General features: G+C 53.1%; 1 protein-coding gene across 1 annotated transcript in view; it reads left to right on the top strand.

Annotated features, from left to right (window-relative positions):
- LMX1A (LIM homeobox transcription factor 1 alpha) overlaps positions 1-5818 on the top strand; it is a gene marked incomplete at both ends in the record, with an annotated part of 40870 nt that extends 35052 nt beyond the window's left edge. The window contains 5 exons of the mRNA XM_083867899.1: positions 4219-4388; positions 4538-4615; positions 4718-4787; positions 4898-5071; positions 5658-5818. Coding sequence (XP_083724025.1) covers positions 4219-4388; positions 4538-4615; positions 4718-4787; positions 4898-5071; positions 5658-5818 — 653 coding nt within the window. The remainder of the gene's footprint in view (positions 1-4218; positions 4389-4537; positions 4616-4717; positions 4788-4897; positions 5072-5657) is intronic.
- Positions 5819-26184: the final 20366 nt, after the last annotated feature.

Here is a 26184-nt window from a genome sequence, read left to right as displayed (position 1 = left end):
ATCCCTTTTAATAATAAGGGGAAACTGAGGCACGGAGGTGAAACATCAACTGGCAACAGGGAGTCTGCAAACCTTTTGTCCCCAGCAACTTCCAAGGCAGTTGATGGCCAGAACCAGCCTGCTGACCCATCCTGGGGACACTGTGGGGACACTGCAGAGCCGAGGGGGGCTGCAGAAGAGGTGGCTCCGTGGCTGGAAGTGGGCAGGGGGCTGGCATCCTGCTCCAGCCAGGGTGTCACAGCCAGGTTAGGTTGCCCAGAGCATCAGACCAGCATTAAAATATGTATCTGCAGTCAGTGCAGATTAAACCCAAATGTTTCCCAGGAAGACAAAGTTAGTAAGAAAGCCGAGCACTGGGAACTGAGAGGGTGGAAATGATCTGATGATCTGCTAGCCGAAATCCTTGTGATAACACCATCCCCACAGAGCCCTGCTCCTCACCAGACTCTCAGTTCCCCTTAAAATCCCTCACTGGGGAAAAGTCTGCTTTGTGGAGGGAAAGGATTTACCTTTGAAATTCCCTGCTCTGGAAAGGGCTGCCAGCAACTGTGGGGGGCCAAGTGGGGCTGTCTCTTCCCTGCTGGAGCAAAGCACTGGATTTTTAAAAAAGTAGAAATCAGGCTTAGGGGTGTGTTGTTAAGGTGTGAAGCATGGACATGGCAAAATCTGGTGCTCTCTATCACTGGAGTGCTGCAGCTGGGAGAAGATTTGTGAAGGGATGGGGATGGTCTTAATAGATATGGAACAAAAATTTGCCCAAAGCCTGTATTTCTCTTTAACATCGTGCTCCTCTGCAGTGAAAGTCCATCTGTCTTGCATCACTGCTTGTGTGGGTTCTGTGTGAGCTCTGCAACCCTGCTTGACCAGGACAGAAAAGTCCTCCTTGCAATTAATGGTGGTGATGTTAAAAAATAAGAGTGAGTCCCTGGGAGGAGGTGGCTGGGGGGAGCTGATGAGTGATGGTGCAGCCCTGGAGGAGCTGGAGGGGCAGGAGTGCAGGAGGATCCTGCACACCGCCTCTTCCCTTAGCCCTGGGAAAGTCCTTAACTGATCGAAGAATTACTATTTTTTCCTCTGGGATATACAAACCCTTTTCAGTTAAAATAGGAACCAATGAGGAGATGTCATGCAGAAGAGAAAGCAAATCAGCCACAATGGTTTGGGTCTGTTCCTAGTGGGGGAAAAGGGCAGCTGGGGAAAGGTTGGGGAGCTTTTCCTCCCCAGCCACTCATCAGCCTGTGGTCCAGCCCCGCTGCCAGCAGCCCCGGCCAAACCAAGAGCATCAGCTTAGCAAAAACCTCCAGGGAAAAGACTTATTTTGGTGGAAACTCCAGCTGAGACCTGAGGGATGTGAAGGGCCAGAGCAGGAGTCAAAAGGGCAAGGCAACCCCTTGGCTGGTCAGAAACCTAACCCAAAGCCCCTGACATGGCCTGGCAGCCCCTGACTGGGGGGTCCTGGCCCTCCCCATCTCCCCCACAGACCCCATAGCTTGGCCCAACCACCATCCCTGTCTGCTTTTGGTGGCCACCAGGTTTGTCTTGGGACGTTGCACGGCTCTGGGGACAGTGACACAGCGGGGACCAGCCCAGGTACACATCCCACGTCCCCCGTGGATGCTCAGCATGTGGTGGCTTCTCCCCCTGGTGCTGCATCCCCCCAGCCCCACTGCCGTGCCCGGAGGTGCAGAGCGGTGTCCCCTCTGCGGCACCACTCCCGGATGCCCTTCACCAGCAGCATGTGATGAGCTCCTCCAGCCTCTTCCCCGGTCCCCCCCGGTTGCTTTGAAGCCCCCCAGCCTCTCTCTCTCCCTCCCTCCCTCCCTCCCTCCGGCCGCCGCACACCGAGGGCCACTTTATGAGAAAGCGCAGATAAAAAGCGAGCCATATGTTGTCTGTAATCTCCCAAACCCTCGCTTCAATTACTGCCTCCCCCGAGCCTACGCCGCCCAGCCTAAGTAAACAAGCCCCTCTGAAAGAGGACCCTGCTTTCCAATTAAAAGCGTCCTAACGTTTCTCCTCTCCCTAAATCCTCCTGAGCGAGGAATGTCCTGGCCCCGGCGGCGGGATGTGGGCTCGGCAGGTCGGACCGAGGGCACGGCGCACAATATCCATCGCCCCGGCCCCTTCCCAGGTGACGTCAGGGGCAGCCCCAGACACTCATTAATTTCTCCCCCCGTCCTCAGTGGGGAAAGGCTTGAAAGGGAGAGTTAATTAAAAGTAATACCCCGCCAAATCCGGCTTCACTTTTCCTTCTTTTCCTTTGACACTGGAAGGGATTTGGGGAGCAGGTGTTGGCGGGGGGAGGGATTGGAGAGGCTGCTCTGAGCGGGTTTTCCCCCTTGGAGTGGGTTTTGAGCATCAGGGACTTGATGGAGCCCATGAGCCTGAGGCTCTGCCGTGCTGGGCTCTGCCCCTCCTGGACTGGAGGGGAGTGGGGTGTTGACCTCATGCAAACGTGTTCAGGCACCAGTTGACATCCTTTCTCCCATGACTTGTAAAAGTCTCTACCTTTCCATCAAAATTAAACTCCTTCAGCATTCAGGAAAGGCAGCAGCTTGGCAGAGCAGAGGCCTGGCACTGAGAAGGAGGCAGCAGCAGCAGCCACTGCTCAGCCCCATCAGCCATCAGAGGCCCCACAGCTTGGGCCTCCCCTTGCTGGGGTTCTTACATCTACTCAGTGTGGCATCCCTTGGGCTGGGACATGCAAGGAAACAGCAGTTGGCCTTTCCTGTTTGTGTGAGAATGTCATGGATGTGCTGTGAATAAGAAGGGAGCTCGAGCAGCAGCAAGGCTCTGATTCCCAGGGGACTGCCAGCAGGAAGAGCTGTCCCTGTCCCTTCCCTCCCAGCCCATGAACAGGGAAGGTCTCTGTACTGGCTGGAACCCAGCAGAGAGGCCAGCAGTGTGGAGAGGAGAGGTAACTGGTGCCTGAGAGCATTCTTGCTGCTCCACTGGGATCTTTGCCTCCCCTCACCCTGGAGATTTGCTCCCATCTTTCCTCATTCCCACCTAGGCTGGCATTGGATTGAAACTTTCCTGAGGTGTGTGATCCATGATTAGCTCTTGCCACGGGGTTTGACCTGGCCCCTTTTCACCATGAATTACCCTGAGCCAGGCTCACACTCTCTGGTGCATCCTCATCTCCCAGAGCCACGGCAGCCCTGGATGGATTTGGGCCAAGCCCAGCCTTGCAGAGCCCACATCCATATGAAACCAGCACCTCGGCTCCATTGCCGATTCACAGATGAACAGTGCAGGAACTTTCTGGAAAAGGCTGTAAGTGATTTATAGCCAGCCAGAGGGAAGGTGCTGTCAAACCTGCATCACAGCCCTTCCCACACAGGCTGAGCTAGCAAGGTCATCAGCAGTGGAGATGCAGTAAATGAGAAAAGCTGGGAACAGGTATTGTCCACTTTCCTGGAGCAGTTCCTGCCCAAAGGCTCCATGTCCTGAGTGGTGGAGAGCAGCAGGCAGATACACCCCAGTGCCTGGGAATGCAGGGGAGCAGCACATCTCAGTGAGTACCTAAGGGGTGAAGGCTAAAAGATCCTGAGTTTCTGCTCAGGGAGATTTAAAACTCCACAGAAAGAAGGAAATAACAGGCAGAAAGGTGCCCCTTATATGTATGAATAAAAGTCTGTGCTCTAAAGGGAGATGTCCTCCATGGCAGAGCAGATCAGGAGGTGTTTGTGAGGTGTTCTTGGCTAACATGTTGCCCTCTCTTAGCATCTGGTCTGGCTAGGTGGAGGGCCCCAATCTCTGTCTCCACCTGGGACAGCCCCAGGGGTGTGGCTGTCCTTGACAACTGCTGGCCCCTCACGTGGATGTGACCTCTGTGCCTCTGTCCAGATGTGCCCCTAGCTGTGGCCTGGCTGGAAATTCCTGTGAAGCAGGCAGAGATCTGGCTGTGGTGGAGGGAACATCAGCTGTCTCAGGGTTTCACGTGGCAGCTGCTCAGGCTGTTGGGGAAAAGAAGAACCCAAAAGCACATCTGCTGGCTGAGCAGTCACAGACTTCAAGTGGCAGTAGCCCTCCCCCAGTCTCTGAGCTGCCATGGGGCAGCCACTCCCAAACCTCAGCTTTTCTCTCACACATACTCAGAACAAGATCCCCACCAACACCAGCTTGTTTTAAATCTCTCAAATAATAATCTCACCATGAGGGAGGTGGTGTGTCTGCCTGTTGTCTGTAAAGGACCTGCTTTTTTTTCATCCTTAGGCAAAAGTGATGATGAGGACAGCATCTGCAAGTTGGGCCAGGCCTCGGGGAAGGGTGCTGAGGACGGGAAGGATCACAAACGGCCCAAGAGGCCACGGACCATCCTGACCACGCAGCAGCGGAGGGCGTTCAAGGCGTCATTTGAGGTCTCCTCCAAGCCCTGCAGGAAGGTATGGGAAGAGGGGCCCATGCCCAGCTGCATTCAGGGGGATGTCCTGGGTGCTGAGCATGGACTTGCCCTGGCTGATCTGACCCTTCCTAAAGTCCCCCTGAACAGCTGAGTGGGCTGAGAGACGCTGCTGTCACTCTTGTGTCCCAGGTGCGGGAGACGCTGGCAGCAGAGACAGGGTTGAGCGTCCGTGTGGTGCAGGTCTGGTTCCAGAACCAGAGAGCAAAGGTGGGTACAAGGGGTGCCGGCATCCACTGCTGGGGCTCCCTCGCTCCTGGCTTTGGCAGGGGGATGATTTCATTCTGTTTTTTTCCCTTTCTTCTCTCCCAGATGAAGAAGCTTGCCAGGAGGCAGCAGCAGCAGCAGCAGGACCAGCAAAACACACAGCGCCTGAGCTCAGGTACCCCCATCACAATTTGGGTTTCCCCATTTCCCTGCTCTCTCCAGGCTTCTCCCCAGCCAAAAAGCAGCAGCCTGACTGCTTGATCTAATCTTGATGTTATCTTGCAGGCCAGACGAACGGCGGTGGCGGTGGCGCGGGGCTGGAGGGGATGCTGAACCCCTACACGGCGCTGCCCCCGCCGCAGCAGCTGCTGGGCATGGAGCAGGGTGTCTACGGCTCCGACCCCTTCCGGCAAGGGCTCACCCCGCCCCAGATGCCCGGAGACCACATGCACCCCTACGGTAGGGCTCTGCGGATGGTCTCTGCCACCTTCTTCCCTTCAAAGAGATGCTGGGTTGTAGTGGGGTCTCCTCACCCCTAAATACCTTATGCTACTGATGCCTTGTTCAGGCTAAAAACAGAGGCCAGACAAAGATAAAAGGGTAAAAGTGGATATATTTAATGAAGGGCCTTCAGGTGAAAGGACGAAATGGATGATGGTCACAAGTTTTTCAGACACTTGTAAGTTTGGTCCATTTATATATCAGGGGTTAATCCTCCAATTACAGCTTCAGGTAATGAAGTCATATACCCCCAGTTTGCTCCCCTGCAACTCACTTTTGTTTATACTTTTCGGGGCCTGAGACAATGAGGTGTCCTTGAGTTTCAGGCCTAGAGGGATTTTTTCGTCTGACCAAAATGTGAAGACAGTTAACTAACAATTTATATGGAGTTCAGAGTTATACACTAAAACAGTACATGATTTGAAAAGCACGAAAGCTAAAATCCTAAGGCATCACTACAAAAGCTGGGGGTACCAGGCACTGTCAAAGTGCTAAAGGAAGAAGCAGGCTCTGAACCCCTTCTGTCCCTCCCTTGCTTCCCAAGGTGCCGAGCCCCTCTTCCACGACCTGGACAGCGACGATACCTCACTGAGCAACCTGGGGGACTGCTTCCTTGGCACGGCAGACACAGGGCCACTCCAGGCACGAGTGGGAAACCCCATCGACCACCTGTACTCCATGCAGAACTCCTACTTCACCTCCTGAGCGCAGCGTGGTCCCCCTGGGAGGGGCCGCAGAGCTCCCCTGTGGGGTCGGGAGGGAGGGGAACAACACTGCTGGGATGATGCCGTCGAATAATGTTGTAGCTTGGGATTCCCAAGGAGCGAGTTAAGTTATGGGTTGCTTAGTTTCATGTTTCTCTTAGGAGCCTAGGATTAGGGACAGGAGTGGCTTTTGCAGCTGGCTGGTGGATTTTCAAATTTCAGACAGGGACACAAATTTTCTCATTTCGGCAGGGGGAGGGGGATTCTCCTGTAGGAGCATCCCAGCACTGTATCCCACCTTTGGAAAGAGCAAACTGCCGACCTTCATGGGGAAAGCCTGCAGCATCAGCTGGGCTTGGAAATTTGAAAAGCTGACAACGCTTTGGAGAAACACAAGGGGAAAATGTCGCTGCAGGGTTTGGGTTTTTTTTCCCCCCTCTGTTCCCTCAACCAGTTTGAGTGCCCGCTGCTTAAATGTAGGGACTTTTAAGATAGATGTTCCCATGCGAATATAGAAAGCTAGAAACCCCTAACATTGTCCCTGTCCCCGAGGACGGGGCTGTGTGTGTGGATGCGTGTGTGTGTGGGCACACGTGTGTGTGTGCAGAGCCGTGTAGCTGGGAGTGCTGCACTGCACAGCCACACCTGCCAGATTGTATCAACAGAAAGTTTATTTCTAAGTCTATCAGAAATTTACTGTACAGCAAAAGTAACTTTATTTTCAGTGTGAACCATATTTAAGGAAATACTCAATGCACTTAAGTTATAAGAGGAAATAATTTTACTTTTTATAAACGTTATGTTTAGGTTGCAAAAGCCCAGTGGCAGGGAAGGAACATCAGTTCATTCCAGGCAACAGGTTTGGGTTTTGGGGTTAGTTATTTTTGGTGTTCTCAGGTTGCCCCACTGGTTTTGAGGTGCAGTTGAAACACAGAGCAGAGCTGGGTCCAGAAACCTGCTTTTTGCCAGGAGATTGATGGGGGCAGCGTGGTGGCCAGGTCCTGTCCCCATGCTGGACATGTCAGTGTGGGGTGGACGTGCTGGAGCTGGTGGACATCCCAGCCCATTGGGGCTCAGACGTGCTTCTCCACATCACCTTCTCCTTCCCCAGCAGGGCCCAGCCTGCCTCCACCAACCACCCCATCCCATTTCCTCAAATCTGGGTGCTAGGCCGATGTGAGCTGGTGTCCTGGCACTGGGAAACACTGCAGCCAGAGTCCCCACCCCTCAGGGGAAGCAGAAAGGAGGGACAGCCCTCCCTTTCCCACCCCGTGCTCGGCTTCACCCCTGCCAGACCTGTGGGAACCTGGGGCAAGTTCTCCTTGGGGCCAAGCCTTCAGCTGGCCCTCACCTCATCCCCACTCTCGTTTTCATGCGTTGTGTCCTTTGTGCTGCTGTTCACAAACGATGTAAGCGACAACCCTGTAGAGACGTGCGAGTGACTGTGAGGCTCAGAGCTCTGGCGGGTCGCTGCCGTCTGGTCTGACACTGAATGTACCAGGGTCTGGAGATGGCTGACCCGGCAGGAGATGCTGACAGCGCTGTCAGAAATCATGCACCAAGGTGAAATTAAAAAGGCAAAAAAAAAAAATCTCTGTTAAAGAAAAAAAAAAAAAGTAAAAAAAGTGTGGCGTTTTATTGCGTGGTTGTGTCCTCTTGACTGGGAGAGGAGAAGGTCTGAGTTGTCTCTAAAGGCAGCAAGGTCTTGGGTAGGGTGTGGTGAGAAGTTTTTGCTTAATGGGTTTTCAATATCAAGTATTCACAGAATCATGGACCCCCTCACGGTGTGGGTTGGAAGGGACTTTAAAGACCAGCCTCCAGTTCCAGCCCCCTGCCATGGGCAGGGACACCTTCCACTAGACCAGGTTGCTCCAAGCCCTGTCCAACCTGGCCTTGAACACTTCCAGGGGTGGGGCATCTGCAGCCTCTCTGGGCAACCTGTGCCGGCCCCTCCTCGTATTCTGTGATCTGGAACTAAACTGGCCCTTGGCATGTCCTCTGTGGCCAACAGAGAGAGATTGGTGGGTCTGGAAGATGAGACAGCTGTCTCTGCCTCTCACCCAAGACCCTTCCAAGGTGGAAGAGTGGGGCTTGCTGGGGTCTTCACCAATCTCTCAAGTGGAGTAGCACTTCATGACCCCCAGCCCCCATATTAGGACCATGAGCAAACCCATGTTAGGACTGCCTTAAAGGTATGGGTGGGTGTTTCCCAAAACCACTGCTACCAGACAGAGGTTCCACAAACAGGCCAGCAAACAGGGATCCACAGCTCATTCTCTGAGTGGTTCAAAACAAGGTGTGCTCCTTCCTGCCCATCATCAGTTCCTGCTCTGCAGCTCCTGTGGTAGGAAATGTCTTCTAAATCCAACCTGCAAAAAACAAAATTCTGAAATGGCATTACTGTAAGAAGAAAACGTCATTTTTATTTTCCGAGTTGTAAAATAAAGAACAGCTCCAAGAGCAGCCTGGATTGCCTGGGTTGGTTTGGGGTTTTGCTCTGTTTCAAGACAGCAGCAAGGAAAAGGGTGGGACTTGCCTTGTGGTGGACAGGTTGGGGAAATTTTGGCTTGAGGTTTCTCTGACACTGGGCTTGGTGTCTTGGATAAATACTTGGCTGGTGCAATGTGGAATAGAGGGCATATCTGGGGGAGGTGGATTATAGGTGGTGTGGAGGAGCTGCTGTGGCCATGAAACCAGCATGATTTGTAGGATCACCTATAGGCAATGGCTGGGTTAACACCACCCAGGCTTGCAATGTAAAAGTAGGTTTCCCTGAACAGTTATTAAAACTGCCTCAAAGATTCCTCTCACTTGGCTACTTCTTAAAACATCATGTTTAAATTTGTGGGGGTTTATTATTAATGTTTTAAAGATAAAAGGTTTGTCTTCTCCACCCACAGCTATTTCCTGTGTGAAAAATGCTCAGGTGGATCAGTCTGGTTTTCCATCAGCCCAACTGCCAATTTACACTTGCTAAATTGCTTCCCCCAAATAAAGACCCTCATGTCATACAGACTGGTTGCCTACTTTTAAAATCTTGCAAAAACTGTAATGACACTCTATAATAACAGTCTCTTGATGCAAATGTGGGTATGTGTATAAAATTATTATATAGAGTATGTAATTTTGGGAAAGGATCAGAATTATGGATGAGGGCAGATTCTTGTCTAGCAGAATCGGGAGAATTCATGGTTTTAAACCTGTTCTTCTGCCAGTTGGCCCTGTGCTCGACACAGGCCGAACATGAGCCCAGTTTGCAATCCTGCCATTGAGTAGCAGATGTGGGTCCTCCTGTCATCTGGATTTCATATCCTCCTGTTCCTTATTTCAGGGTGTGGATGGATCCTGCCAAGGCAAAACTGGCTGGGCCTTATCTTCTGCAGGTGATAGAGTCATTGCTGTCAGGCTGGGTGGGCTGTCAGGTGTCCCCTGGTTTGTCCCCCTGGGGTGTCCTTTTGTGGGGCTGCCTTGCCATGCTGTGCTCCATGTCTGAGCCCACTCTCAGCTGGGGAGTAGCTCCCAGGACAGATGATACCTTCTTGTCAAAGGCAGGAAGAAAGGAGCAAGGTCTGACATGAAAACAGGTTCTACCTTGCTCTCCAAGGCAAGGGCAATGCCAGGAGCCGGTTGGGAGCTGACCTTTGTGTCTCCAGTGACTCCAAACAAAGCTGCTTCTGTTCAGGCTCTGCTCAGTGGCCAAGGAGAGATCAAGTCAGAGATTACTTGTCAGTTGAGGACACTGATTAGATGATACTGATATGTAGCCAGCTCTGAGTGATATTATGTTAATTAACTTGCTCTTTGTGAATAGATGGCTCAGGAGCTTGTGGCAGATGCAGCCTGGAGTGAAAATCAAAATGGCATTGGCCAATGCTGGCTGGGTTTGCAGCTGGGTATTTGAGTCTTGGTGGTGTTTTTAGGTATTTGCCGGAGACTTGTAGTGCACAGACATAGGAGACCTTTCTGGCAACCTTCATGGAAGGATGTGACCTTGCTGTCTAAGAAAGCCACCTCCAGGTGAAGGGCTGGAGCCTTGCCTTGCTCTGAGTGGCCTGGCTCAGCATGCAACTGCAGTCAGCAGAGCTGTGCTGGCTCCTGCCAGCTGGGTGTGGGCGGGAGGAGCCCCCAAACCCAGCAGAGATCCTGGTGCAGGGGACACACACCCATGTGGGAAACTCAGGTCATGGCCACCTCTTGCTGCCCTGGGTGTTTGAGGGCTGCCTTCTGGTGTGATGTGGGCATGTCCTAGGGGAAAACAATCTGCAGGAGAGCTTCTCATGTGCCCACACCCATGGGTCATCTCTCTGCACATATAAGGTGGAGAGGGCCTGAATCCCAAGGAACCCATAGGCAGGGTCCTTTCCTGGAACTGGACGTGAGAGCTGGCAAATTCTGGGTTGGTGTTTTTTTTTTTTGTTGTTTGTTTGGTTTTTTTGTGTTTTTTTTTTGGTTTTTTGTTGTTGTTGTTGTTGTTGTTGTTGTTGTTGTTGTTGTTGTTGTTGTTGTTGTGGGGTTTTTTTGTTTGTTTGTTTGTTGTTGTGGTGGTGGTGGTGGTGGTGGTGGTTTTTTGGGGGGGGGGGGCGGGAATGCCAAAGCTTTGGTTGTTCCTGTCACCTTTCCAGAGTGAGATAGTTTGCCAGATGTTTGATACCTACATTGACACTCTTCTGGGCACTGCAAGTCACCCAGGGTTAGAAAATGCTTGTCTTGTGACACATGATAGGGCTCAAACCACCGAGGACCAGTGCCTTGGCTTATGGTAGGTCTGTGAGCAAGATCCCAGGTAACACCAGCTGTCCAAAGCTGTTACTTGGATTTGCTAAGTCTATTCTTCCTCTGCTGGTCATCCGCATGGAAAATTTATTTGAAAAAGGAACAAAAAACCTCTTTATGAAACGGTGAAGACTTGCAGTGGAAAGGGAAGAAAAGGGTTAGAAGCTCCTCAGGTGTAAAAAAGGTGAATAACAGCTTCTTATCTTGTTGGAGATCAGACCAAATTCTTGTCTCCATTCCTCTAAGCAGCAACTGTGTTGGTCATGAAAAGGTTATCTTGTCAGCTGTAGACCTCCTAGACACTGATGTGGAGGCTGACATGTGCTTGCCTGATTGACAGGTCTAAGTTCACAGGCTGAGGACGAGCGTATCCAACTGCAAACCATGTCAAAACACTGGGAGTGATCAAATACCCACAGCACTTTCGGTGAAGAGCAGCAGATTCCCACTGCCCCGGGCCCTCGGAGCCGCCGCTTCAGAGGGGAGATCAGATTTCCCCTCTGATGACCCCGAGAACAGGGGGCTCTTTCAGAGGGATGCCTGGTGGGTTGGATCATGGTCTTGGGGCAGGGTGAATCCGTGGCAGGAGGCAAATCCCGGTGGCAAAGGGGTGGGGAGCTGGTGGTGAACCCCAGAAGGTGCTGCCCTGCAGCCCTCTCGATTTGGTGGCCTCGAGTGGGGAGAAGAGCCCCAACCAATTGCTCCTAACCAATCTTATTTAGGACTCTTAGAGAGCCCAGACAAGACTGGTGCTCTGGAGAGCTGAGCTTTGGCATCTCAGCTCGGGGCTCTGAAACTGGCTGGCCCCCAGCAGCTCTGGCTCTCTCACCTCTGCTCCTTGCAGTACAGATGCAACAGTATCTGCTTGGGAGAGGAGGGGCTGTGCAGGGAGGTATCCACAAAGCCTCAGGCTTTTTCTGCACATTCCCAAGAGCATCTGTGAGGAAACAAGTCTGTGCTAAACACAAGCTCAAAATAATAGGCAAGCACGGAGAGCCCCGAGGCTGTGCATGAGAGAGTGAGGAGGAGAGGGGAAACAGTGAGCAACTCTGCTCAAAGAGGCAGTGACGGCCTGGAAAGTGCAGCATGAGATCATGGAACTGGAGATGCGGTGTAACACCTGTGCCTTGGGTGGCTGGTTGTGTTGTCCTGACAACCTCACTCTGGTGTCCCAGGCTTGGAGGGTTTGGCTCTGCAGCTGAGTGTGTGGAGGTATTTGGGAAGTAACTAGAGAGCCCCTGAGGAGTTTGAGGAGAGGAGGCTGGTGAAACTCTTCCAAAAGGATTAGCTGGAGTCTGCCAGAAGCTATAACTGACTGTTGGCTGCTCTGTCTCCTCCTGGAGTAGGCGGAGGAGTGAGGAAGGAGCGGTGACATCCCAGCAGAAGACCCGGGGGCTGGGGCACGGGAAGCCTAATCCCACGGGGCCAAAACTGCTTTTTCAACAAAGGCTGGGGTGTCAGAGCTGGAGACAGGATGGGAAGCTCAGGCAGGACATGGTGGTTACAGGACAGTGCCAAATGTGGCAGAGATTAAAAAGGGGATGTCAGCTGTGAGCAGGGTGGTTGGGCAAGATGAGGTGGTCACTTCCCTGTTAGACAAAAGGAGCAGTCTCACCATGGCTGACTAAGAGGCCTAAGCAGAGGCACTGTGGACCACCTGAAAGCCTGTTTGGATCCTCAGATTCAAGCTGTGAGAAATGGGGCCAATTCTCAGCACCAGCTGGCTGAGCCTGGCCAGCCATCTGCAGGCAGTGACAGGGAAGGGGGGCAGCGTGGTTGGTGTTTGACCAGTGTCTTTCCTATGTCAGGCTGGGCTATATGGGAGTGTGAGGTGGAGCAAGGGCAATGAATCCAGAGAAAAACCTCAGTGAATCTTGGGCAAGGAGATAGAGCCATGAAGAAGCCCAAGGGCAGCTGCCATCCTCAAAAGCATTGTAATGTGCAGGGCAGCAGTGGTGGGACCTGCAGCCCATTCCATGCCCCAGAAATAGTTGTACAAACCATTGCTCTGCCTCTTCCCTGGGCTTTACAGTTCCCATCAATTAGAGCATAATCACTTCCTTCAGAAGGCTTTTAATTATGAGCAAGCTTATTCAAAATGATGAAATTGCCTCCTAATTGATTATTCCTGCAGTTTAACAGCTGTTTCCTTGACTTGCTTACTCTTTCCTTCCCTCGAAATAAAAATCTGCTGTCGATATGGCCAGCTCACCTCCAGCCAGGAGCTCGAGAGGAGCTCACAAATGTTTGTGGCCGTGCTGGCTTTCCTGGAGGGATTGACAGAAGCACCTGGTGGAGCCTTGTGTCAGCCAGGGCCGGAGCTTCCCCGTGAAATACGAATAAGCAAAGGAGATGCTGCACTTTCAGTCCTCCCCACGATGGCCTCAAAGCCGTGGCGTGCTGGGGGAGGAGGAGTCTTGTTTCATCCCAAAACCCGGGGCCACCCGAGCTTAGGTGCTGCCCGACCGCGCGCACCCGGCCGGCCCCTCCCGATAGCATCGGGGCAAGCACAGTGGGCGCTTTGTGCCCGGGAGGATCCGGTTTCCTGGGAGCAACTCTGCTCCTGGGGAAGACGATGACAACGTGCTGAGGGGAAGCGGGGCTTGGGGGAAAAAAAAAAAAAAAAAAAAAAGATACAAATTTGTGGATTCCTCTGGGATTGTTTCAAGGCGCTTCCTTTAGTAAAAAATCAGTGAGCACTCAGGGCTTTACAGTGGATTACCTGGTCTGCGTTTCCCTGCTCCTGCTGACATCTGTCATGATGTTTGAGTTTACTCAAACTTTCACCCGAGAACACACATTCCCTTTTCAGCTGCTATTTACAGGTCCCACTGTGCATTCCCAGCAAGGCAAGAGGTGTTTCTCTTCTTTCCCAGCAAATGTTTCTACCTTGCTTTTTCTCCTCAGGCAAGGCTTATGCAACTGTCAGCTCCTTGCCAAAATAATTTGGGGGTTAACTTTCTCTGGGTCTTGCATAAAGGGATGCTGAAGAGATTTATAAATCTGTCCTCCAGTTCCCTCCTGCTCTCTGGGGAGTTTTCAGTGGGAGCACATCCCTTGCTGGACTGCCGGAATTGTGTTGGCGAGCACTGCTACAATGTCACACCTGCAGGTGAGGTGTGAGGAATGGGTTATGGCTGCCCACCAGAGAGATTCAAAAAGCCATGGCAGACCAGACTTCCCAGTAGCTGAGCTGCTACTGAGTCCTTCTGGCCAACAGGTTTCTCTGCTGGAAGAACCCCAGGAGTTTTGCTCAGCTGATTTGGGACCCATGAGTACACGTGGTGTGCTGGAGGAGGTGTGTTACTGCTACTGCTCATTCCTTTCTACTGGCTCCATACTGGCTATGCTGTTATTTATTGGATCTATTTGCCTCTGATCCAGGTGTCTGCATCTTGGCAGAGTGCTAAAAGTCCTTTAATTTCTTTCTAGCTGGAAGTCTTGCTCTCCATCCCTCTTTCAGCAGCAAGCTGTAGTGAATGTGAGGCTGAAAAAAACTCTGGAGCTTTTAAGTGTGCAATGCTCTTCCTGTGAGCAAGTCTTGAGTTACCCTAATAATAACTGTTCCTAGTGAGGTGTGGGATGTTTCAGTGAGGGAGCAGGACTCTCAGCTAAAAGACAAAAGTCATAGGAGGTCCCTGGGAAACAGAGCAGTGAAAGACAGAGACAGTGACGAAACTTTGCCATCTGCTCCAGAGCAAACCTACTGCAGGGAATCTTAAGAGCAGTGCCAACACACACAAACCTGCCCCAGCAATGTTTGCAGTCCCGCTGGTGCAGGAACCTACTGGAGGTGGCACCTCAGCTGCTGGTCCCTAATAAAATCTACAGTGCATGTGGAAGCCTCGCCTTTCTGCTGGAGAGCAATGGGAAGATGTCCTTTAGTGCAGTCCTATTATTCTGAGCTGTGCTTTCACAGAATCACCGAACCATCAGTTTGGAAGAGACTTCCAAGATCATCAAGCCCAACCCAACTCTAATCTCAACTAAACCATGGCACCAAGTGCCGCATCCAGTCTTTTCTTAAACACATCCAGAGATGGTGAATCCACCACCTCCCCAGGTAGACCATTCCAATACTTCATTACCCTTTCTGTAAAAAACTTTTTCCTAAGTTTTTTGTTGGGGTTTGCACTGGTTGATAACTGGCGTGGCACCCCTGCCGCCGGCTGGCTGCCCTAGCAATGCCCCCCGAGCTGCTTTCCCCAAAAGCTGCACCTGGTTGTCCTGTTAACATCTGTGGACTGGAGGACACAAAACACAGCTCTCCACACACCACCTGTATGGCAGAGCCCAGGCTGAGGGCTCTGTCACACCCAGCTGACACCACCGTCCCCAAAGCTGCAGCAGTGCGCAGGCACACTGCCCTCGTGGGCTGAGCGGATCCCGTTTCAGCACTAATGGGTTTCCCAGGATTTGCAGATGTGAATGACTCGCATTCTTGACTCGGAGGTGAGTGCAGGTGCATCAGATGGTGGCCCTGAGCACCCCTCCGTGTGCTGTCCCCGGCCCCCGGGCGCACAGAGCCGCTATTGTGCCCGTGCCCCAGCTGCCCGCGGGACAGCACCTCAGCTGCTCAGGGTGCTGCTGGCTGGCTGTCTTCTGAAAATGTCTATCCTTCTTCGTGTCTCTCCTTTTTCTCCTCCAGAGAAGACGTTTAAGGAGTCAAATCCTGAGCTGGCCCAGGGCATTTGGTCAGAGGTCCATGGAAAACACCCTTTGCTTTAAACCACCCTCCTTGTGTTTGCTCTGCCTAAACTCCAGGACTATTTAACACGCTTCAGCTTCTTATAAAGTTTCTGTCAAGACGGATTAGCAGCAAGCTGACAGATTGCTATTACAGCCCCAGTGAACTTTTAATACCTGCCAGTAAGTTCTGTGAGTCCTTTAAATCCTCCTGTGGATGCTCGGGTTGGGGAGCAAAGGCTGCTGCTTACACTGCGGCATTCAGGGTACCTCTGCCCCTCTACCAGCTGTCAGCATTAAGGAATGGCCCTGAGGGATTTCTGCCATGACATTCCCCAAGGCCTCAGAACAGCTTCCTGGATGCAAACTGTATCCCCTCTCCTTGTGGGGTGAGGTGATGCTCAGGGTGGGGCTGGAGGTGCCCCAGCAGGCTCCAGGCAAAGGAGGGGCAGCAGCACATCTCAACTCCTGCCTGTCCAGGGCAGAGTGCTGGGGTGTGAGCAGAAGCCAGGGAGATTTGGGGGACCCTCAGGGGCTGCAGTCTGGCAGCTAAGGACCAGAGCACCCCTGAGACAAGCTGCCAGCTGCCCTTCAGGCTGGCTTGGCTTCATCTAGAAAAGTTATGCCCTGTGGCCCAGGCACAGGTCAACAGACTGATGGGTCTGCAGCTGACATGATTTTTTACCTCCCTCTACTGAATTTCTCATATTTTTATTTGAATGCTGATGCACCTTTTCCCACTGCTGTCACCAAAACTGAGATGGCCTCGGTGCAGAGTGAGCCAAGGAACAGCTGCCAGATGTCCGTGTGGTGGATTGGCTGCCATGTGAAGGGGTGGCGTGTGGCAGTGGGTGTGCTGATGTGGTGCAGCTCAAACAGCTTCTGTCCAGGATCTTTGGGCCTCTGCTGGGCATCAGCACACCCTCCACTCCTTTCCTCTCACAGCTTTTTTCCCCCCACCTATTAAATCCCCAGCTTCTGGTAGCATGGTGTGTGCAGGAAGATATTGGCTATACTGAATAGCTTCCAGTTGTGGGGAAAAAAAGCTTGAAATTGCCCTTGCCAAACTCTCTAAACTCAAAACCCAGAATTCACCTGGTACTTATTTCGGCCAGGGTGCTGCTGGCTGTGTCTGGATGTGCTCTGATCTTTAGGCTTCACTTACTGGGATGCACATTTTCCCCAGTAGGCAGTTTGCATCCAGAGCCTTATTAGCCCTTTGAAATGCCATCTTTCTCTTGTGCAGCGTTGGACAAGTTTGTGTAGCTTGGCAGAGAGACAGTTGTTCAACAAGAGGCTGCAGCTGAGCAAGATGTCTTGTCTTGGCATGGCCAACACATCGTGGCTGCTATTCCGGCTGGTATTTTGGCCTCCCGCCTGCAGGACGTGCCTCAAGGCACCCAGCAGGGGCTGTGGAGCTGGATGCTGCCTGTCCTAATGCCATGACTCTGCTCAGGTGCTGTTTGATGTGGTTCAAGCAGGGGCTGTTAGAAACTTCAGCCAAAACTGGACCTCTGAGAGGTGCTGCACGTGTGGCTGGCAGGAGCCAGGACACAAAGAGACCTGCACCAAATGTTTGGTGCATAAAAAGGGGAACCTCTTGTCAGTGGAGGAGGATTTGGGGTGCTGGAGAGGCAGGATAAGTTTAGATTTGCTGCATGGAAGTGGAATGAGAGACCTTGGTTTCCTGGTGACTGTCCCAGCTGTGCCCTGTTTGAACTGGGTTAACTTGAGTAGCTGCTCTTTAAGAATCTTTGATTGTATTATTTTTTTAATTGTATGGCAATATGCGTTTTTGGAAAGCTGGGCTATTATCCCTCCAATAACAAAATCCAAACCAGAAGGGAGAAAGGGAGGGAGGGAGCACGAGAAAGGCCTTTGAAGTGAGCTGCCCAAATGAAACGTGTGACATCAGAGAGATGGCAGATAGCTGGCAGAACAAGGCTGCCTTTGAGCCCGCCTCGGGCCTAGCCAGCACGCACTTTACACCCCACCTCCCCAAGCTGGAGATGAAAGATGCCCCAGGCAGCCTGCCTGACCCCATTGCCTCTGCTATCTCCACTTGATTGCACAGTGTTTTGCTCCAAACAATCCTTCACTGTCTGGGCGGCACAGGTGAATCTCCCGGGCTGGCTGGGCCGCGGGGATGCCGCGCATAGCACGGCTGCCTTGGCCGCGCTCACCTGCTGGGGTGGCTCTCTCAGCACAGGCTTTGTTCCATGGCAGGGCATGCAGGAGGGGTGCAGGGCAGAGGGTGGGGATGGGGAGAGGTCTGGGGGAATAAGGAGTCAGGGGTTTGGTGAGCCCAGGGTCTCGTGTTGGATGCGCCGAGAAAGGATCCAGATTTGAATATAATCTCCTTCTCCATTTGTTACAATCTGCTAATGTGTCTAAAGAACGCCAATTTCCCCCAAAATGAGCCATGAAACCAGGCTTCATAGGCTGCTTTAACACCCTCCCACTCACTTGATAGGCTGCTTCAACAGCACCACTCACGGTACTGTGGAGTTCTCTGCAGGGAGAAGAATCAGGCCCGATCCCACCCCGGAGTCCCCAAACCATGGACCAGCACACAACCAGCATAGCCACAATCAGGGCTAGAACAGACTCCTGACTGGTTAATTTCTGTCTCCCAGCAGTGTAAAGTCCCAATGGGAACTCTCTCCCCCTCTTCTCTCAGCCACATGGACTGGTGGTTCATGACTGCTCTCATGGGACCTGTGTCCTTCCAACTGGGTTAGGATGGGAAGGGCAGGTGGACATTCTGCTGGTGTGAGTTGTGAGAGCCATTACAGCAGGAACAAACCACAGGGCTGGCCAGCATCAGCTCCTGGCTGGGAAAGATGGGAAAGGATTGGGCACTGTAGCCAGTCTTTAGAAGATAAACAGCCAGTGGAACTCAACCCCTACTCCTGCTCTGTAGATGGACAGGCTCAGGGAAGCCTTGAGTGTCCAAGTAGTACCACAGATATGTTCACACAGCCTTCTCAGGGGGCCCTTCCTCAGCAAACACAGTCAGAGGCAATTCCTGGCTTCAGGACTGGGGCAGACATCAAAACCCTGAAGGGCATTCGAGCAGCTGAGCTCCCATACAAAGATCTGAGCACCCTTTTGACCTTTACTGAACAGATCAGAGCCAAGTTTTCCCTTGCATTCAGTGACTTGTAAAGACTGAGTGCCCTAAAATCAATGTTACTAGTGGGAACATGGAAATTAATTGTGTCAATCTATCACTCATCTTGCCCTATTATGTTCAGTGATTAGAACTTGGCCTCAAACACATGAACAAAGTGTCTTCTGTGACAGGTAACTGCTGCATGGGGGATGGCAGTGAGTGGCTTGGAGTGGCCAAAAGCAGAGAACAAAGGAAAAGTTTAGGTCCAACACTTGTTTAATGTTGGGTTGGGGTTTTTTTTCAGTGCAATGCAATGCTTTCCTTGCTTGGGTCTGGTTTGGTCAGTCTCACATCTTGGGAACAAAGGATTAGGTATTTTTTAAAAACATAAAGTTTGCAGAAGTCTGGCTTGCAAAAGAAGCAAAGTCTTCAGGTCACAATCCCATCTTGTCCCTCCTGACAGGCAATGAGGAGCTTGCAGAAATTTGCTCGGTAAGGGCTTGTGAAATGGTAAAGGTGGAAAAAAAAAAGTAAAACAACAGGAAACCATGACTAGGGGGAAGTACATGGAGAAGGTTGACATTCTGTTGTGGACTGTCTTGGAGCAGGGCTAAGGAATGAGACACCAGGTTGATTGGTCATCTCCAGATACACCCTGGGGCCAAGGGGGACCCAGCACTGCTTAAAGGTATTGTTCAGTGACCTTCCAAAAAGCTGTTTAGGGACAGGCTGCTTGAAGGTGTGAACACCACCAGTGCTGTGGGAATTTCTGCATGTCCAGCTGTCACATCACCCTACCCCAAAATCTGGCCTCAGGGAGCAAATGGTGTTGATGGTGACCTGTCTGCCTCACCTCCATCCACAGACAGCCTGGGGCTGGTGACAGGTTCAGGTTGCAGTGTGGCTGTGAAACAGCTGAGGTGCCTGATGGCTGGAAGGGGGATATGATTGACCTGGCTTCAAGAGAGCCCAGCTGGGCAGCCATAAACAGGAATGGAAGCACAGAGCTTGGATTTGGGCTGAAATTACTCCATTGCCCGTGGCTTTACATTCAATTCATGTGCAGCTTTAGCTTCAGACTGGCTACTGTGAAGAAATTACAGCTTTGCTGTTCGCACAACATGCCCCAGCAGCTTTCCATCCCACCCCAGAGCTATCCAGTTTAATCCAAGTATAAAGCTGCTTCCCACCCAAGGTTACTGCTGAACTCTTGGCACCCCCAAATCTCTTGGGGCAAGTTGCTGTTGGCCTGGGGCTACCTGGAGGTGGCAGAGGGATGACAGCCCCTCCACCCCTCCTTGGCAAGTCACCTTCCCACTGCACACCCACAGAATGTGCTTGGTGTTGTTCAGCAGCACTGGGGGTTCACCTGTCTTCTCCACAGCAATCAGAAGGTCACCTCTTGGGGCAGCAGGGCAGCTTGGAAACTTGCTGAAACCCTTCATACAAGGCTCATTTTCAATGAGTTTCAACTAGTTTCTCAAGCTAGTGCCTGGGAGAGAAGAAAAGCCTTGCTGCTCTACATCAGCATCCACCCTGTTGCCCTCCAGCATGGCCAGAATCCACAAAATAAAGCTGAATTTGGGCTGGGGGAGAACCAGATATTTCAGGCAGAATCAGGCCTGTGGGATCTGTGTTGGTCAGGGTAAACAGGCTGATCAGTTTGAAAACCTCTGGAAAACACCTGGATGGGGATACCTGGGCAAGTCTCTGGAGTGGGTGGCACAGCCACACTGTAACTCAGTTTTACACCCATCACTTTTCCAAGGGGAACCTGGTCAGACCAACCAAGATTCAAGGTGCATAAATGATGCAGGCTCTGTGTGTGCTGGACAGCTGTAGAGCTTTGTGACCCCGCATCTGAATTTCCTTCTGGAAAATGGGGACAAGAGCATTTTCCCCTGATTCCTCCTCCTTCAGGGTATGGTTGTCCATCAGAAGGCAGAAACATTGCCCATTTCTACCAATCCTTTCAAAGATTGCAGGGCTAATACCAAACTGCTCAGTGCTTTTCTGTGTCACTGACATTTGTGCTCACCAAAAGCTTTTCCACAGACTGTGCCCAGCACATCTCTGTCCCAGCTGATGGGGACAGAGGGTCCAGATCAGGAGCTCTTTCCATGTCATAAAGGAGTTAATTTGGGCATAGAAGTTTGGAAGGGCACCTCAGTGGGAAAGAAGAGGGGAAATTACAGCTTGAATAGGCAGCAGGGGCATCCTATCCCATGCCCTGAGGCAAGGCTGGGTGGGCTCTGTGCTTGCCCAGCGTGCACTGAGTATCCTCCAGTAGCCAAGGCTGTGATGCTCTCCTGGAGCTGCCATTTGGGGGCTTCCCCAAGCCTTTTTCTGCGCTCCCTTTCTCCCTGCAAGAAAAATGAGGCAAGGAACAAAAATGAGGAGAGAGAATCTAACACCTGAGAAGGAGGATGAAGTGCAGAGCTGGGGGAGTCCTGCCCTATGATCGACCCCTGAGCTAGGAGTGTCCAGGAAGATATTTCCATCTCTTCATAGGCACCCAGCTCTGGGGCTGACTGTGGGTCTGGTGCACTGTTGAAGGACCCACTGTTGTTCCATTCCATGGCTCTAGGCTTTTCCATCCTCCCTGTGGCACAAGGACAGGACAGCAGCTCTGCCTCTCCGGGGACCACTGCACCAGAGGTGGCTGCAGCTTCTCTGTACCCACATGTCCCCTTCCTCCCTCTCCTTCATTAAGGCACTGATCTCTTCCCAATAACAAGGGGGCTTCTGTTCTACAAAACCTGCCAATTAGTCATTCTGGCTGGGTATAAACGTGGCACTTGAACAGCTGAGGGGACGGCGGGCAGTCCTGCCCCTTCTCGCGGCGTTGCCAAGCTTGCCATTAACACAATGTGACAACTAATCTCTCTATAGCATCTGACTGAGCAATTTTAATTAATAGCTCTGTACGCTGGCACACCCCCCCGCCCCACACAGGTACCGCGTGCCTTCAAAGCTCCTTCCCTGCACTGCAGCCTGCCCGCACAAAAGGAGGAAAAAAGGCCTCATCCTGCCTCAGTGAGTGCTGCTGGTCTGAGTCTGTGACCCTTGGGCTGAATTAGGGGCCCCCCACGCCCTGTCTCCTCTGTGGGGTTGTGGAGAGGCAGAGGTGTTTTCTCAGCTCTGCTAGTGGCTGGGGCATCCCTGTGGTGGCCTATGGGAGGTGAGGGGCTGGTAGGGCTGAGCCAACTTCTTGGCCTGCATGTGGGAGAACTGGAGGGCACCGAGGGGGCATTTGTGCTGCTCCTCCAAAATAGGCTTTATTCAAGTGCAGAGTAATATCAGAAAAAAAAAAAATCCTATTTCCATGGCCAGGTTCTCCCCTGATGTGAACAGCCACAGCTTGGCAGATGGCTGCTGTTGGGGCCTCTGTGGTTTCGGTGCAGAGGTGTCCTGGTTTGTTTTAGGACAACTGAGAGGGCTCATCCATGGTGATCCTGAATGCTGCTTTAGGCAAATATTAGCTTGAGGAGGCCTGTTTGGGGCCGTGACTCTCGGTGGTGTGACCATCACCATGGTTGCAGCAAGAGCAAGGCCACCCCCAGCATGGCCAGGAGAAGCTGCTCCAGGCTCTGTGGGTCACTGCAGTGGGAGCAGCACACAAATCCCCCCAGGGAGAGGGGGAAATCATTGTGGTTAGAAAGACAGCTCAACATTTCTGGTGAGGACTGGCGGGCAAAGCTGGGCACAGCAGAAGGTACAAAGGCTGACAGTGCAGGAAAGTCCCTTCCTCACCCTCCCTTGATTCAATGCTTTGGTGCTTCTGATCCAGGTGTTGCAGGGTAGCCAAGATCAAAGATGGGGTCAGGGTGGCTGGATATCCTGATCATGACAAAATTACTCAGGCTCTTGGATAAGAGGAATATACTGGGTCATCTCCTCCCAGTCTGACATGGCACCACCACTGCCCTACTGCAGCTCCCAGGGCTGCACAGAGCCCTTCCTTCAGATCACCAGAGACAGTCCTTAAAGGTGGTGAAAAAACACAGGGGGCTTCAGCTTGGGAGGGCATCCATGCATCCTCCAGGTTCTCATTCCCATGGCATTTCTGGGGGGGGTTACACAGTCCCCTTGGCAGAACATCTGCAGTGTGTTGTCCTTCTGTGGTGCTGGCAGCCTGTGCCCCCAGCAGTGACTCCCCCACACCTGGTGATGCTCCTGCTGGAGCTGGCTTGCTGGAGTGCTTAAGCAATTTGATCCTTAGGCAGTAAATGGCAGGGAGCCCCTGCTCTCAATAGTGGGCTCAACTCCTGCCATATTGGATAACTTAGCTCTGGCTGGGAATATCTGTCCATCCTGGAAGTGTTGCTTATTCTGGGCAAGTGCAGGGGCTTGTGCTTTGCTTTGTTCTTGTGAAAACCACAGGGCTGTGTTTCCAGATCTATCTCTTGCCCTGGAAATACAGCAGGTGTGTGGGATATGGGAGAAGTGCGTAGGAGCCCCTTTCCTGGAGATGGGATCTAGAAGGAATTGACCAACCAGTCCCATCCCTTTCCCTCTGCTCGTGCTTGTCCTTTCTGACTTGGTCCTTGCTGGTCACTTCCATTTCTCTTGGTCCCTGTCCTGCTTCAGAGGCTGCCCAGGCAGCATCCCAGAGCTCTGACTGTTCTTGTTGGAAGATGTGTGCCTTGCTTTGGCAGGGAATACATCCTGGGACTGCCCAAGAATGGTCCTCAGGGTGACTTGTTGAACTCAGCCCCCCAGACACCCCAAGCACAGAACCAGGCTGTCCCCTTGTCCTAGGACATGGCCCTCACCGAGGCTGTGGTGATGCACAGAGCCAGGAGAGCTCTCCTCCTCCCAGCTCACCCTCCTGACAGACACACCACCCACTGGGACACCCGGGAATGGCCTGGGCCGGGCAGCTGGCGAGCACAGCCACCCATCCTCACCCTGGGACACACGGGCCGTGCCCACCCCGGCCCTGGGGCGAGTATCTCCTCCCCGCGGGGCAGAGGGGAGGATGTGTCGGGGATCTGTGCAGGCGGCGGTGCCCGCAGCACGCCCGGCACGGCGGTGGGGCCCTGCCCCATCTGCCCGCACGGCAGCACGGCGGGGAGCTAATGAGAAGCAAGGTGAGAGGCAGGAGACAGCCTGACAACTCTCTGGCTCCGCAAGCTGCCGGTGGAGCGCGGGCGGCAGAAGGACGGCACCTGCCCCCCCTGCCCGGCATCTCCAGCCTCATAATGAGGTTATTACCGGCCCGCTGCTTGACGGCCGGCACCAGCATCTCTCGCCTCCTCGTCCTCCCAATTCCCACTTGTGGCTGCGGGAGCGGCGAGGTGGCGAGGAAGGGATGGACAGCCCTGCCCTCACGCTTGGGTTTGGCCCGGGCTTCGGCGGGAGGGAGGGATGGAGGGATGGAGGGATGGTTTTGACCTTGCTCGCAGAGGATGCGGCGCTCCCGTGCCCGCCGCCTGTCCGTCCCTGTTATTATCTCTTGAAGGCTGCTGGCCCCGCTTTGACAGGGGGAGAAGTCTCAGAGATAATTAAGTTCCTACAAGTTTTGTGAAAAGAGGCAGGCGGAGGAGAGGGATGTGGTGAGGGCTTTGCAGGGGGAAGACTGAGCCGGGAAACGGCGGCTGCCTTGTTTGTGGGAAGCACTTCCTGGGACCTGGGTTGGAACGAAAAACCTGTTGGAAAACAGGGGTTTTCCAGCGCTGGGTCTGCCGGAGGAAAGGACGGGACCTGAGACAGTACACCCAGGAACAGCGAGATCCCAGTGCATCCCAAAAAGGAGCTTGCATGTGGACAAGGAAGGCACATGAGCTCTTTAAAAATTCCTTGAGGATAAAAAGCCCGTCCGTGTTTGTGGCAGCCACCAGGGCAGCGTGGTGTGTGCCAGCCGTGTCCCTCTGTCTCTGCCTGCAGAGCACTGGTTCAGAGGCTCCAAGCGCTTGTCATCGTCCCACCTAAGCCAAGAGCAGCTGCAAGCGCCTTTGCTGAGCCAATCACCCCCAGCACGCCATTAATGATTGCATTAATTACTAATGCACCACGAGAAACCCCCGTGCTACCAGACCCCTCCGACATCCAAAGGTTTGCGAGGCGGGATGTGGAACATCCACGGCCTCGGGGACCGGCAGGGAGGGACACGCAGGTGCCACCGCCCAGCGCCCCTGTCCCCGCAGCGGCCGTGGGGACACAGTCCCGGGCAGCTCGGAGCAGCTGGCGCGGATGTCGCAGCCGATCACGTCGGGGAAGGAGGCGAGCGGCAAGGCGGTGACACCGCGGTGACACCTCGCTGACGGTGCCCTGCTGGCGAGGGGCAGATGTGGAGGCCGACACATGTTCGCCGCCGCCACGGCTCTAATTAATCGCCTCCTCCGCAGCGCCCTGCCCCGCCGGGGCGGCACTGGCCGAGGGGCACTGCGGGTTTGTCCCCGCGCTGTCCCTTCGAGCCACACCGGGGACACACCCCCGCTGCCACCTGGGTCACTCCGCCAGCACGACTTAATGCGGCCGGGTTTTGGCTACTGCAAGAAAGAGGCTGGAAATGCTTCGCTCCCGGCCCTGACACAGGCACTCTATAAATCAGTGGGGTCATTCCTTGGCATCACCGTGGCCTGAGCATCCAGGGGAAATCGGGCACCCTGGGGACAGGGACATACAGCATCTGTGCTTGAGCTGTGAGGGGCTCACACAGGCAGGGAAGGGGAATTTCCTTCCTCCTGGAAAGATCTGCACCTTCTAAATTACACCGGGAACGGGGCTTATTTTTCCTTGGGGGTGTTGTCCTGTTTGCTCTGGCACAGCCACGTCCTGCTGCTCCAGTTCAGCTCGCCAACCAGAACCTCAAGCACCCACCCAGACTGCTTCTTCCCAATTTCCCTGCTAGCCAGATGAAAAAAAATCCCCAAGTGGGGAGTGTCACAATTTTGCTGAAACATTGTGTTTTTAGCTGGGAATGTCTGACTGAAATTCCTGACAGTTTTCCCCCAGCCAGGAGTATCTTGTGGGGTCCCTCCAGCCCCGTTCCCAGGGTCCTGAGGGGGCAGTGGTGTGGGGAAGGGGGCAAAGCATCCCCCTCCTGTTTACTCCAGCTGTCCACCAGGTTGAGGCAGGAGGTTTTGCAGCAAACCCCGGTGGTGACCTGGCTTCGGGAAGGGAGGATCAGGATGCAGCCATCACCTTTGGGGACGCTCCTGTGCCCGACCATCCCTCCCCAAAGCATCGCAGTGCCTGGGCAGTGTCCCAGGGGCTGGGGACAGCAGCTGGGGACACAAAACTGGCCGAAGACCTTTCTGGGGCCTGTGCAGCGCTGCCCTGCTCCTCTCTGCGGGCAGAAGCCTCCATCTCGTGGCCGAGTCCCGAACGACAGACTGGGGACAAGCAGGGCTGGGACAAGGGGCCATGTCCTCACCCAACCCACAGCCTTGGTATTCATCACTGAGCACAGAATTACCTTTCCCCCACTGCAAATTCCTGGAGTCCCTCCGAACTGAGATGGATATTTTTACTTATTACTCTTGATCTTTCCTTGCGTGCATTATTCCAGCAGTCAGAAGTTTTCCAGAAGATTTCAAGGCTTTATTTATGATTTTTTTTTTCTCCCAATTTTTATTTCAGAAGCAGAAATAAAAATTCTGAAATTTTCATTTCTGAAGCTTTCTATCTTGAACTTGAGCTCAAGGCAACCAAGGAGGCAGCAGGGTAAATTCAGGCAGTGGGGCATCCTTGGGGTGCTGGTCCATGGCTGAGGGATGAGAGAGGGGACCTCCCCCAGCCCTGCTTTCCCACCCCCTTGGGCTCTGCTGGCCCTTGGCTGGGGGCAT

This window comes from Zosterops lateralis, assembly GCF_965231275.1.
Source record: "Zosterops lateralis genome assembly, chromosome: 9".
In the NCBI taxonomy this organism is placed as follows: domain Eukaryota; kingdom Metazoa; phylum Chordata; class Aves; order Passeriformes; family Zosteropidae; genus Zosterops; species Zosterops lateralis.
Note: the sequence above shows the minus strand (reverse complement) of the source record. Positions and strands in the feature narration are given on the sequence as shown.